Below are 13,423 nucleotides of genomic sequence, written 5' to 3' on the forward strand. Positions count from 1 at the left end.
AACGTCAACATTTTAATAGATCATTCTCCTCATTATGACTTTTAGAGAAATGGGTTTTTGGGGGGGTGCACTATAGACCCCTGCGGCGCGGCCTAAGCTTTCAGCCTTTGTTTTCCTTCCATTACTTTTACTTTTCTACTTGAAGTGGTTCTGAAACCAGTACTTTTACACTTTTACTGGAGTAAAAAGCTTCAGTTGATGCTTCAGCTTCTATAGAAGTCTGTTAAACCCTCGTATCTCCACTCACTTCTACCTAAATGTGTGATGAATGTGAAGCTTCTCAACAACTTTGACCAGATATGCTCATTATTTACATATTGTGGAGCTGAGTTGTGCTCACCCTCAAAATGTTCTGGTGCTACGATTTTGGGGCTGGACGTCAAAACCACGTGAGTCCATAAAAGGCACATCGCTCCACCCATTTTTCTGTGCAGTGCTCAGACAGTCCGAGTGGAGAAGTGGAGCAAGAGCCGGACTCTCCAGCGGTAAGAGAGCCTTCATCAGTTCTTCAAATCTAATCGAATAGCTCTGTCTTCTGGGGGTTGGTGGACTGTGGTGTTGTATGCGAGCGTAGAGATGGAGTCCAGAAAGTCCAAGTCCAGAAAGTCAAGAATCTGCTCCAGGGTCTGTGTGGACGAATTCTTGACTTTCTTGGACCTCGATCTAGATGTCCCATCGATCAGGAAGGCTTGGTGGAAACGACAAGGACAGTGTTGTAGGACAGATTAGTCGAGTAGACATCTACCCTACCTTCCCTTTAGCACAGCTGGAGAATCCAAATGAGGAACTGTAGTATATGTACATATGTAATAAATGCTTCTTAGATGCTAATGTTGATGCTTTTGGACATTTCTAGCCTTAAAATGAAGTATATATATATATATAATATAGTATATATGGACAGGAGAACATTGAGAGCTGCACTGGTGTATCTAACGTCTCTGGCTCTGGGTGAACTGAATGAACACGGAAACAAATAGTGAAAGTGAAAGTAAACTAGACCGAGGGCGCTGGAGTTGGCTGCCCACCGCTCTGTGTGTGTGTGTGTACTCACTGCCTCTAGCTCAGTAGTGTGTGTGTGAGTGTGTGTTCACTACCAGATGGGTTAAATGCGGAGGACCGTGTACAGTGACAAATACGTGCACCTTTATAAGCAGCTTTTCAACCACCTTGATCATCTGAAACCAGCAACTTTCTACAAAATTCAGCAGGGTAGTGTTACCCTGTAGTAACTGGTTGACAGCATGACCAAGGTGGTCCACAGGCCAAACTCCTTGACCATCAAAGACCAGCTTAGACCATCTGAAACCAGCTCCCAGCAGCTGCCAGTGGTTTCATGGTACTATTTTGAAGTATTTTGGATCTAATTCATAATTAATTCTGAATCAGCTAAATAACGACCAGTTAAAACAGCTGAAGCATTCCCATCCTGATTGGACTGGTCTCTTGTAAAGTTGGAAAATGCCCCAATCCAGAGGGCACAAGGGTCACCAAATGGTTTGATAAGTATGAAAATAATGATGGCTTTAATAGTCGTAGAGTTTAGACTGACTGATCTTCACCACCATCATCTAAACATTAAATGAGCACCTCAACACTGTTAGAAGTATAAGATCCTGGAGGTTCTTGGGTTTGAAACTGTGGTGAAACCTCTCAAGGTGCTTTAAAGAACCTTCAAGGAATCCTTTTCTTCTAAAAGAGCACCTGAAGAGCTTCCTACAAAGTTTCAATTGAAGAATCTCCAAATGTTCCCCAAGGATCTCAAGACTTGTAGCATCTCTGACAGTACTCTGGCTCTGACGACTTGTGGGTACAGGTCTGTAGCTTGTTTGAGCTGCTGGCAGTACTGAAAGTAGTTTAGCTGTTGTGGTTGGAGCATTTCCAGTAAATACCCAACACACACAGACAGCATGAAATACAAAACCACTGTGGACTTTTACGTCCTGTAAGTCAGCTGCTCTGGTGACTGGTGACGACGGCCAGCTTTTCTGTCAATTCCTCTTTCGTTATAAGATAAGATAGATAAGATAGTCCTTTATTAGTCCCGCAGTGGGGAAATTCTCAATGTGATATGTGATAAGGCCGGTGGCAGGGGTATGACATTATTTGCACAGTTAGGGTTACAGTGTGGATCATAGTTATCATGTATATAAAGAGTCATATGAGAATATAAAGACCACCCTACACCCAGCGGTACACTGTGGTTTCGACCTCACAATTCAGTTTAACAGGAAAACAGCCCCAACAGCCGCCAAATCCATAACGCTGGGTTTGAGTTCATTGATATTAAACTGCTCGTTGTGTTCCAGCTAGTGCTGTATAGCGCCACCCTGAGGTAGTTGGTACATCAGGTTGGTAGGCTGCATTCATCAGCTGCCACTTCAAAGAGAAGGACCCTTCGTACACGGTCCAGATATGCAGTCTACACTATTAACGGTATCAGACCCTTGAGGAACTGTTGGAGGTTCTTCAGTCTGAAACGGTGGAGGAACCTTTTCAGGTGCTTTCAGGAACCTTCGTGAAAAGTTTTTTGAAGGTTCCTCAAAGCACCTTATGCGCTGATGTACTCCACTCGTCCAGTCCACTGTGATTTCAGAGTTGACATCAGATGGAAAAGGCCAGAATATTGGAAATATTTATCAGTCTTCGTCCCTTATAGTTACACCCCTACTGTCTCTGTGTCCGTCCATCTGTGTCTAAATGAGACTATATGTAACCCACTTGTAGGGTTGCAAAGGGGTGGAAAATTTCAGATACATTTTACAGTAAATTACTGGGAATTTTCCATGGGAACTTTAGCTCTGGAATTTTGGGAATATTCCAAAATGTTCCAAGAATGTTCGATCAAAAAACAATCAAAAGAGTTTTCTAATGGTTTTCAAAATGTTCATACGTTTTCTTTCTTGGTTAAAGAAACCCGTTAAGGCACAAAATATCGGGAGCTAGCCTTGGTGGGCTAACCTCTTGCTAGCCTGCTAGCCTTGGTTGGTGTGGCGCAACAGATAACACCACTACTTGCCACTGAGCTACCACACTATGTGGGCGGCTGGGGTTCGAATCCCGGTCTGGGTAACTGTGCTGTGCTACATCAATAGTGTCCTTGGGCAAGACTCCTAATTGGCCTACCGCTGTAATATAACCTTGTAAGTCGCTCTGGATAAGAGCGTCTGCTAAATGCCATAAATGTAAACTAGTCTAAAATGAAATTGCTGATTAAGCTTTTCTGATTTTCCAGATAGCTGTAAAAATTTCACCTTGATTTAATAGTAGCTTAAATATTTCAGTGCTGTTACTGTCAATAAAAATATGAACCTCATCAAAACTTGACTTTAGTCCTTAGGAAGTCCTTTGGTTCAAATGTGTGCTTTCAGTAGTGGTGAGTGTCCAGTTTTTAGAAATCGTCTGGACATATGCTGTACATGTGATGGAGGAATGGACAGGGAATGGAGGGGATGTGGCCTTAATAGCCCTGCAGTGTGTAATGTGATTGGGATTGAGGAGCAATTCAAGTCAACTGTTTTGCTCTGATATTTTAGTATATTATTATTATATATATATTAGTATATCTTATTATTTTAAGTATATTATTTACCAACTATATGTACGTTTCCTACCTTTAGCTTAAAATATTCGTATTTTATTTCCATTAATTCACGTTAATTCCCATAATTTCCTGTTAATTCCCATGGTAAATTTCTCAAGAATTCCCAGAATTTTGTAATCCTACCTACTTGCATGTTTTACCTGTTTTTCTGAGCAGGGATGCCAGGATCGACCTTTAAAAAATGTACAACTTGCCAGTCCACCATTGGTGTGGCCAGTAAAAAATGCAAGCACTGTGGAGAACTACAGCCATACAAAGACCTTCAAAGAAAAAAGCTAGAAAAGGCTAAAGAGCGAACCAGACAAACCCCTGGACGGAAGTCTAATGCGGTGAAGATAGTGGACGCTGCCAAAGTTCATGTTAGTATGAATACAATTTCAACATGCGCAATGATCTGTTCACCTGCTAGTTTGTCTATTTACACAATTCTACTCTACAGCACTGCTGAATTACAATCAGACTGTAAAGCTGCTAATCTGGGCAGTAAGTGTTTATCTCCTCAGTAAAACACTGATATTAGAATAAACACTAATAATAATATTACTCCTACAGAAAGTGGTGGTGGAGGTTCTCCATCACTGTGTTCATCATTAGAACATCTCTCAAAGTTCTCCTCATGGAGTCTAGTATTATTTAGAGTTCTCCTCAGATCAACACCTGGTTTAGTGGTAAATCAGGGCTTAATGATGGTAAATCAGGTGAGCTGCTGCTGCTGCTGCTGCTGATGGAGTTGAACACATCCTCCATGCTGTGCTGGCTGGACTGAGGGGCGTCCAGGAGAAACCTGGAGGAACCGAGCTCTGTTCTTCAGACTAGCTCCATGTCAGTCAGTGTCACTGCGGTCCTGAGAATGCTGACCCACCACTGAAGAACAAACAGGGTGAAAGGAGGCTGATAACAGAGTCTGATGGATACAGTCTGGACTTATAGAACTATCATAAGGTTTCTAATGTTCTTAATGTTCTTGTGATCTTAGCTTCACAAGCTGCAGGCTGCAGGATACACACCCATTATTTTGCTGGGGAAGAAGAAGGGGTCCAAAGTGAAGTCAGAACTCTTGAAGTTGTCTGAGAACTCCAGCCCGGAGGAGCATGAGGCATGCCAAACCATTCAGTCAGCTTTTGAGAATTTTCTGAATGGTACGTACCCCTCCTGTACGTTTTAGAGATGTGTGTGGCATCCTGTCTGGAGATTCACATCCATGAAGACAAGAACAATTCATTTTGCTATGATACGGTGTCACTATATCTAATCCTGTGGGGTTTTTTTTGTACAGTGCACTTTGATGGGACCACCCCACCTGCAACTAGCTCATCTTCCACAATCCCACCTATATCCTCCCAACCTCTCCCGCATCAGTCTTCCACTAACTCGCACCACTGCACTTTGTTAACCATGCCCACCTCTTCGTCTACAGCTTCCGTTCCACAGACCATCACAGTGACCTTCTCCACATCTACCTCATCCCAACCCACTCATAACCCCTCAACCCCTTCCATCTCTGTGACATTTCTCCCACCTCACCACACTGCGATCCCACCCGTTTCTGCCTCCCCTGCTCTTAATACGTCTTCCATTCCTCCACCTACCCCCACCATATCAACCAACCCAGCATCCAGCTCACCGATCTCTTACCCGTTCCCTGGGTCCGGCCAGCAGAAGGAGAAAGGTAAGCAAGTTGTCAGGGGACTGCACTGTAAACTGCACACTTCTAGGTTCCTCAGCGCTCTTCAGGGTGCCTGTAAGAACTTTTGAGATGCCTCATGAAATCTGGTTCTTCAAAGAACTCTTAGAGGGTTTCTAGATGATCTTTAGGCTACTATATTTGGAAATCCGACTATAAGGAACTTGAATCTATGTCACTAAACTGCAGGACTGCACCAGCCATCAGCCATATGATTAAAACCAATGGCAGGTGAAGGGAATATCATTGATTATCTGGTTCCAAAGGTACCTGGTTCCAAGAGGTGGCTATATTAGATATATTAGGTATACATACATATTGGGTATATGATCTAATAGGCAGCAGGTGAACAGTCAGTTCTTGAAGGTGATGGAGGTGCTGAACAAAGCGTAAGAATCTGAGAGACTTTGCCAGAAACAAAAACATCAGGTCTTGTGGTGTGTTCCTGGTACACAGTGGTCCAATGAAGGGCAACCATTGAACTGGTGACCTAAGTCTTATTAATGCATGTGGCAATCAAAGGCTAGCACAAGCACAACCCTTAGCAGTGGCCACTAACACCTCTGAGGTCAGGTGTTTCCAAGAGCAAGCGTAATGGCCAAAACAGACCTAAATACAGAGCTAAGCTGAAGCACATTTCTAACAACACAGATGTTCTCAGCAGGTCTCCAAAACTCAACTCTTTTACCCTGCCACGGTGACACCACTGTCTCTGAATCACCCACTTTCTTCAGATTAGATTAGTGGAGAGTCTATAGCTAGAGGGGTATAACCCCCCTCCCCCCTTACTCCAACAAAAGCAGGATCAGTTTTTTTTTATTACCCTTGATTTCAGAAGAAGCAATGAATGAGCAGGTGTCCCGATACTTTTGTCCATATTGTAATATTTTCAGTGTTTGAATTGACTGATTCATGAAGCTAGCACAAGCAGGACATCAGAACCATGATGAGGTCCAATCATTAGCCTTAACACTCCACGGCTTACTCAGGGACCTCTGTATGGACTGGTGGGGCTATTCTCTGCTAATAGACATTTTTCATAACACTTTCAGCCCACCAGCGAACCATCAGCTGTTTAAGGGGTATAAAATGAGCCCATGCTTTATCTGAGCTACACTGAGTAACACAAAGCCACAGCAAGAACACTGACAATGCTCTGATTTAACACTCATGTCATTTGTTTTTATAAAAGGCGGAGATGTGATTCCTCCTGAGGGGACAGCCTTGCAGGTAATGGCAAGTATACAACATGTAATTAAACACAGATGTAGGAATGCTAAATGTTAAAATGTAAAAAACATGTTAAAGCCTTATTTTTTTATTCCAGGAAGCATTTGGGCCACAGTTTAAGGCACTTGTGATAAATTTGATTATTTCCCGTCACTCCTACTGGTTCATTAAAATGCTTAAATGCTCAGATGCCTAAAACATCTGCACAGACGTTTACGTCTGCTCGTGTCTCTTTGGTATGCAACAGTGTCCTTCGGCCCTTTAGCATTTGCTTAATTTTAAGATGAAGCTTCGTAACCCCTGTTCTGTTACTTCCTAGAACATGCCTTTGAGAAAGAGTGACTGTATATATGTATGTATGTGTGTGTGTGTGTGTGTGTGTGTGTGTGTGTTCAGGATGAAAACCCTGATCGCAGTCCAGCTGAGAGTTCATCTCTCACACCTGTCACTGATGCCACCACTGCTCCAGATCTGCTTCCGACAGTTCAGTCCAATGCACCTCGGTCCAGAGGTGCAAAGCGAACCAAACCAAAGACCCCTCAGAGGAAAGCAAAGCCCAGAGATGGCAGCAATGGACCTAATTACTGGAGGAGGAAGAAGGGACAAAAAGAGATGGTACTTTTTTCTTCCTCATTCAAGAGAAAAACTGTCTCAAGCTATACAGTTAAGATGTGTGAGGTCCTGTTCACACGTATCCAGATGTTTTTATTGTATAGAATGTTTAGGTTTTTCTCTTTGTCTCTAGCAACATTTCTAAAAATATCTCGGCCCACATGAGACCGCCAAAAAGTCCTTAAAAAGGGGCCGCTGACACCTCACAAAGTGTTAATGAGATCATATTTTTTAAGAGCAAGCGTAACGGCCAAAACAGATCTAAATACAGAGCTATGGTAAAGCACATTTGTAACAACACAGATGTTCTCAGCAGGTCTCCAAAACTTAACCCTTTTACCCTGACATGGTGACACCACTGTCTCTGAATCACCCACTCTCTCCAGATCAGGTAGAGTAGTGGAGCATTTATAGCTAGAGGGTAATAAGCCCCCCCGGATTGAGCTGTGGAGCAGTGGAAGAACTATGTTCTCTGGAATGATGGATGATGGTGCTCCATCCAGTACTTTCGTGATGAGTTGGGGAGGATGAGGTGTGGAGGTGATCATCCTGACAACATCCTGACCTCCTGTGACTGAATGCACTCAGATCCTTACAGCAATGCTCCTCCAAAATCTAGTAGATAGTCTTCAGCAGTTCATATTTTTTAAGTTTCAGAAGAGGCGTTGGAGAGGCTGGAACAACTCTGGGGCCAAGCATCAAAACCACTGCTGTGAATCTGCTGCTGAGCTACAGGCTGTAAGTATTGAACTGTGTTCTCTGGAATGATGGATGGTGATCCATCCAATACTTTCATGATGAGTTGGGGATGATGAGGTGTGGTGGTGATCATCCTAACAACATCCTGATCTCTTGTCACTGAATGCAATCAGATTCTCGCAGCGATGCTTCTCCAAAATCTAGTAGAAAGCCTTCTTCCCTGGACAGTAGAGACAGTTACTCCAACAAAAGCAGGACAAACTCTTTTTAATACCCTTGTTTTTAGAAGAAGCAGGTGTCCCAATACTTTTGTCCTTATAATGATATATTTTCAGTGTTTCATGTGGTTGCAGCTGAGTTCCACACATTGAGTTCCAAGCTGTATGGTTGTGGGAAAAAATCGGTTATAGAACCTTACGTTATTTTAGGGTTCTTTTTCTGTGAAATCACTATTTTTGTTCCTTTCTAAAAGCATGTATACAGCATGTTCCCACATCAACCTCTCTGTATTGTTGTTCTGCAGAAGATTGCCAGTCTAGAGGAGCTGCACTCAGATCTGCAGAATACAACCAGCGAACTGGTGAAGCAGGTGAAGCAGCTCAAAGATCTCGTAGGAGCCTACAAAGCTCACTGTGAGGTCCCAGCTAAGATGGACAAAGTGGAAAATCCCATAAATGCAAAAAAGACCCAAATCCCTCCAGAGGACCCGATTCTTACCCAATCATTTCTTAAATCCGGTTCAGAAACGCTGAGGATGTCCTCGCCTTCTCTACTCAGCCATGATTTAGATGATATTTATTTAGACATTATTTTGGCCAACGAAACCTCCCAGATGGTGGAGAGCGATGCGTATAACATACATAATCCCATTAACAGTACCTCGCAAAACATGTCTCGGTTAGAGGAATCAACTTTAATAGAGCTACTCGCTGACAGCAGATATGACAGGCCTATGTCGGTAGTTCCAAACCTAGACGCTGAGATGGATGAGGAAAACAATGAAGAGGCTAATGAATGGAGAAGTTAGATATCTGTCTTTTATTTATTTCTTTTTTTATATCAATTTGTTTATTTTATAATACATTTTTTCCTAATTTGCTTCTGCCAATTAACCCTTAAATCTGTGCTTAGCTCCCCCTAGCAGTAGCGATGCTCCTGACATCAGCAGGGTAAAGCCAGACACTGCCTTTTCTCCCATTGGTGCTGATGTGGCATTTCCGGACAGCCAACACGCTTAAGAGTGATGGGGGGAGGGCGCCATCTACCCACCCTGAGAGAGCATGGCCAATAGTGGCAGGGCATTAGACCACTGAGCCACTCTGATTCCGCTAGCTAGATTCCTAGCTGTCCTGGCATTGCGCTACATTACGTTTCCTCTTCCGATGTACAGTAATGAGTAATGAGTTGGGCGGGATCTGGTACAGTACTGGCTAATTATTAAGTATTACACCTTAAGTATTACAGTATTGCTCCTCAGCTCCCCCTACAGTTATGGAGTGTAATTATCTTTTACTCTACAGCAGTGAATGCAAACCCCCTCATGGACAGCTAGTGATAAGCTCAATTCTTATCTACTGTAGCTCCTGTGATGCTGGAGAAGATGAAACCGAAATCTCAGGTGAAGCTCTGCTCCTCAGATTTCTCAGATTTCTAGCCACCTTACCTGCCTAGTGAACGTAGCCTTGCTATCTGACGTTTTTTAGGCCGTATTTGGCACTGTTTTATTCTCTCTGGAGTGACGGGACAGCTTTAGTCGAGGGCCTTGGACCTGACTTACTGTTGCATTATTTTGCATGTACTCGCTAAGTATACAGGGGGAGGGGGGCTCAGGGTACGAGCCACGCCCCTTGGCCTTGCTCAAGGCGGGCCCAACAGTGGCAGCTTGCCGAGCCCGGGTGTTACTTCCCTCTGGTCCTGAGTAGAATGTCTTGCTCAGGACAGTGGATCAAGCTTTAGTTTACGATTAAGCTTGAGGCGAACATGCAGTAGTTCTGAAAAGTAAGCTATACGTTAGCATTCATCAGTAGAACTCACCGTAAAATGCAGCCACAATTTTATGTATAGCTTTAGATTTTCATGTATTCTTCAGTTTTTTTTTTTTTTTTACTCCATTTAATTCTCAGTATTCTTAGTATAACTCGCTCTAGCCTCAGTGTCATATTTTTTATTTGTATGTTTTTTTGTGTGTGTTTAGCATAAATTCTGTCATTTACATACATCCAATTGCACGGATGAAGAATATCTTCCAGTTTTGCACTTACTGGCCCTTATTTATCAAAGTGTGTGTGGTTGCAAAATGAGCGTAGGCCTATTACAACCATGGTTTTGTGAGCAAATGAGGGTTTAACCCCTTATAAAGCCTATGGACCTCCAGCAGGCTGAAACTGAACAGCCCCACCAGTTTGTAAAGACATCCCTGAAGATGCTGAGTAATACGCCTTAGTGTGTAATAGGTCATTAAGGGGTTAAATATGTAATTAAGGGGTTAAATCCAACTAATGCAGCTTCAGCTGGTGTAACTTTAATACTGTAAACCACTAAGCAACCTCCCGGGACACCATAGCAGCAACTGCCTAGCAACAGCAGAGCAACCACTGGAAACACCTCAGCATCCACCTGGTACAAAATAGCTACTGCTCAGCAAGTTGTTGCTTCAGGAGTGTGGGAGTTCCACTTTCCCGTTTGGGCTTGTTGCTATGCAGCTGTGATGAGTAAGGGTCACTGCCTTTTCCCACACTTTAAAAACTGACCTTGTGCATTATTGCTGACCAATCAGATTAAGCTTTAATGTTTTTGTTTTATGGAAATAAAAAAATCTTTGTCTGAGTCTCAAATGGCTTCTTATTGGATGTAGAGGATGTACTGTCATATCTGAATATTGTGACCACCTAACCTAATAGGGGGGATTACCACCCTGGGCTTGGATGATGGTAGCGAGAGGTCATGGTATGGACTGTGTAAGGCGATGGAAGGTGTTTATTATAGAGGTTAACTCAGTACCATTCGACAGAGTGCTCGTTTCCCTCTGGCATCAGTGTTATACTGTTAGGAGGCACTCAATGTACACCTTAACTACGATGGCTTTATGGATGCTACCACCCTTCGGCATAATATATTATGACCAGCCCTGGCCCATCATCATGGGCAAAAGGTGCGATTTGGCGATGTCTGAAAGGGCGCGGAAATAGGGCAGCATCTTGGAAACTGCATAATTTGTGATATGTGAACTCACCCCCCTGGAACAGCATAGCAACCACCTGGGACACCATACAAACTGCTTAACAACAGCCTAGCAACCACTTTGAACACCATAGCAACCACCTGGTGGTGGAATCCCTGGTGGAATCCCTGCCACAAGTGGCTGTGACATCACCAGGGATTCCACCAAGGATGGTATCTCAGGTGGTTGCTATGGTGTTCAAAGTGGTTGTCTCACAGGGACTTTGAACACTTTGAACACCATAGCAACCACCTGGGACACCATACTTGGTTGAATCCCTGCCACAATTGGCTGTGACATTACCAGGGATAGAACCAAGGATGGTGTCCCAGGTGGTTGCTATGGTGTTCAAAGTGGTTGTCTCACAGGGACTTTGAACACTTTATACACCATAGCAACCACCTGGGACACCATACTTGGTTGAATTCCTGGTGACACCACAGCCACTAGTGGCAGATTAGGTAGGATGCTCATCACTCAGCGTGGGTGATTAGCATTAGATGATGTAACAGGCAGTTGATGTTCTCCTCCAAGATGTGGTGGAGCTTCATGGGATGCAGTGTAAGCACTTGGCACTCTCCCAGCACTGCACTGTTAAAAGTGCAGAGGTTCTTCGAATTGTAAATGTGGAGAAACCTCTGAAGGTGCTTTGAGGAACCATCAAGAAAATGTTGTAGAAGAAAAGGTTCCTTGAAGGTTCCTCAAAGCAGCTTAAGAGTGTTTCAAATTGAAGAAGCCCTAAAACGTCCTCAAGGAACGTATACTTTTACCAGGGTGGTAGCATCGTGTGATGGGGAGCCCTAGACCTTAGCTCTGTTCACTCAAACAGGCATTCAGCTTGTAGGCCGACTGCACTGCTTCAGGGCCTGCTGACCGTCACGCATGCATACGGTACGATACTGCACCTGCTCCGAGGCTCGCTGGGCAGCAGACTACGCAGGCCAGAGGAACGTAATGCAAACATGAGGTCCTGACTCTACAGAGAGCAGCACTGAAACTCTTGGAGCCGAAAGGCAGAATGTGGCTAAATCCCCTCTGGAAGCAGAAAAACAAGAGAGAAAGGTTAAGAGTGGTCAGGCTTTCTCCCACGCTTTCAGACATTACACAAAACGCTCCTTGCCTTCCTAACAGATGAGCGCTGCATAATTGAAGTGCATGAATTTTTTATTAAGATGAATATTCCTAGGCATGTTTGGAGGCACGTTTACTCGCTTACGACAGTCAAACACATCTCTAGATGCGTCCACTCTGCTTAAACTGGCTGAAATGGAAATATAGCACCTGAGGTAGGTCAACAGGGGTCAGCTGTATAAGAATTCGACCACAATATTAGTATTTTTTATTTTAAATGGGTTTATGAACCACAAACAGTCATAATTCATTGCAAAATCCAGGCTTAAACTGGCTGTTTATGCTAAAACAGTTTGGTTACAATTTCTGTTAGTGTGAAAAGTTAAGTGAATAGAAGAAGAACTGATCTCCAAAAGGCTTAAAGTTAAAGACGAAACGTGATTGTCAACATTTCAACACTTTAAACACTGTTTGTTGAGCCATACTCCAATTTTTCACTCTTCTAACATCAACTACATTGACCCTAAAATAGAACCCTGTGGGACTCCACAATATATGCTAGCCTAAATTATTAATGGATTCGGCATTAGGATTAAAAATTGAGTAGAAACCATAGTGTCCAAGTGGTTAAGGGTTAAGCAAGAATAGTGTATAATTTCTGAGTGCTAAAAGGAAAGGAGCAGACCAAGCAAAAGTTTGGGTACCCCAAAAGATGGCTCTCAAAAGAGCAGTGCAGCAAGGCGACCCTTCTGGAAGGGAGAACGGGCAAAAATCCCCAAACTGAGAACTGAAGACTCTTAGCTGCTGCTGTGAGACTGGCAAAAAAGGGTGTTATTAAGTACTGACCGCGCACCCAAGCTTTTTTCTGGGTCCTTTTTTATGTGTTGTTATTTTGAAACTGTAAATGTTGGAAATAAAATATATATATATATATACTTTATCAGGTCATTTTTTACTCGCTTGGCTTCACAGTAACAGATGTTTTGAACACAGGTGCCAGTTGTCTGTAATGCCAGGGTATTTTATATACATGATCTTTGACTTAATTGGTTGCTCTAATTGTTGCACATTTAAAAGCACAAAAAAGGCCAGTGTCAGTGAACGTGGTTATAATATGCAAATTGAATTGTTGTGACATCTGTTTATCATTTAACATCATATTCACATACTTTCATTATATAACAATCATTTTTGGTATAACTTAATTGACCCTAAAATAGAACCCTGAGGGACTCCACAATATATACTAGCCTAGTTTCGGTATTATGATTATAAATTGAGAGGAAACCATGGTGTCCAAGTG

The 13,423-nt window shown here is 43.0% G+C and overlaps 1 protein-coding gene across 1 annotated transcript; it reads left to right on the forward strand.

Annotated features, from left to right (window-relative positions):
• Positions 1 to 443: 443 nt before the first annotated feature.
• Positions 444 to 10,663, forward strand: LOC140546526 (uncharacterized). Its single transcript, XM_072669877.1, has 8 exons — positions 444 to 485; positions 3,761 to 3,963; positions 4,581 to 4,743; positions 4,881 to 5,273; positions 6,481 to 6,518; positions 6,915 to 7,133; positions 7,788 to 7,868; positions 8,353 to 10,663. The coding sequence occupies exons 2-8, from the start codon at positions 3,763 to 3,765 to the stop codon at positions 8,854 to 8,856; spliced, it is 1,599 nt and encodes a 532-aa protein (XP_072525978.1). The 5' UTR covers positions 444 to 485; positions 3,761 to 3,762; the 3' UTR covers positions 8,857 to 10,663.
• The last annotated feature ends 2,760 nt before the right edge of the window (positions 10,664 to 13,423 follow it).

This window comes from Salminus brasiliensis, chromosome 24 (assembly GCF_030463535.1).
Source record: "Salminus brasiliensis chromosome 24, fSalBra1.hap2, whole genome shotgun sequence".
NCBI lineage: Eukaryota > Metazoa > Chordata > Actinopteri > Characiformes > Bryconidae > Salminus > Salminus brasiliensis.

Excerpts from the sequence above, each read along its gene's own strand:
- LOC140546526 (XM_072669877.1), top strand. The coding sequence starts at position 3,763 with ATGCCAGGATCGACCTTTAAAAAATGTACAACTTGCCAGTCCACCATT. Across the intron at positions 4,744-4,880 it reads TTTTGAGAATTTTCTGAATG|TGCACTTTGATGGGACCACC; the intron begins GTACGTACCCCT and ends TTTTTTGTACAG. Across the intron at positions 7,134-7,787 it reads AGAAGGGACAAAAAGAGATG|AAGAGGCGTTGGAGAGGCTG; the intron begins GTACTTTTTTCT and ends TTTAAGTTTCAG.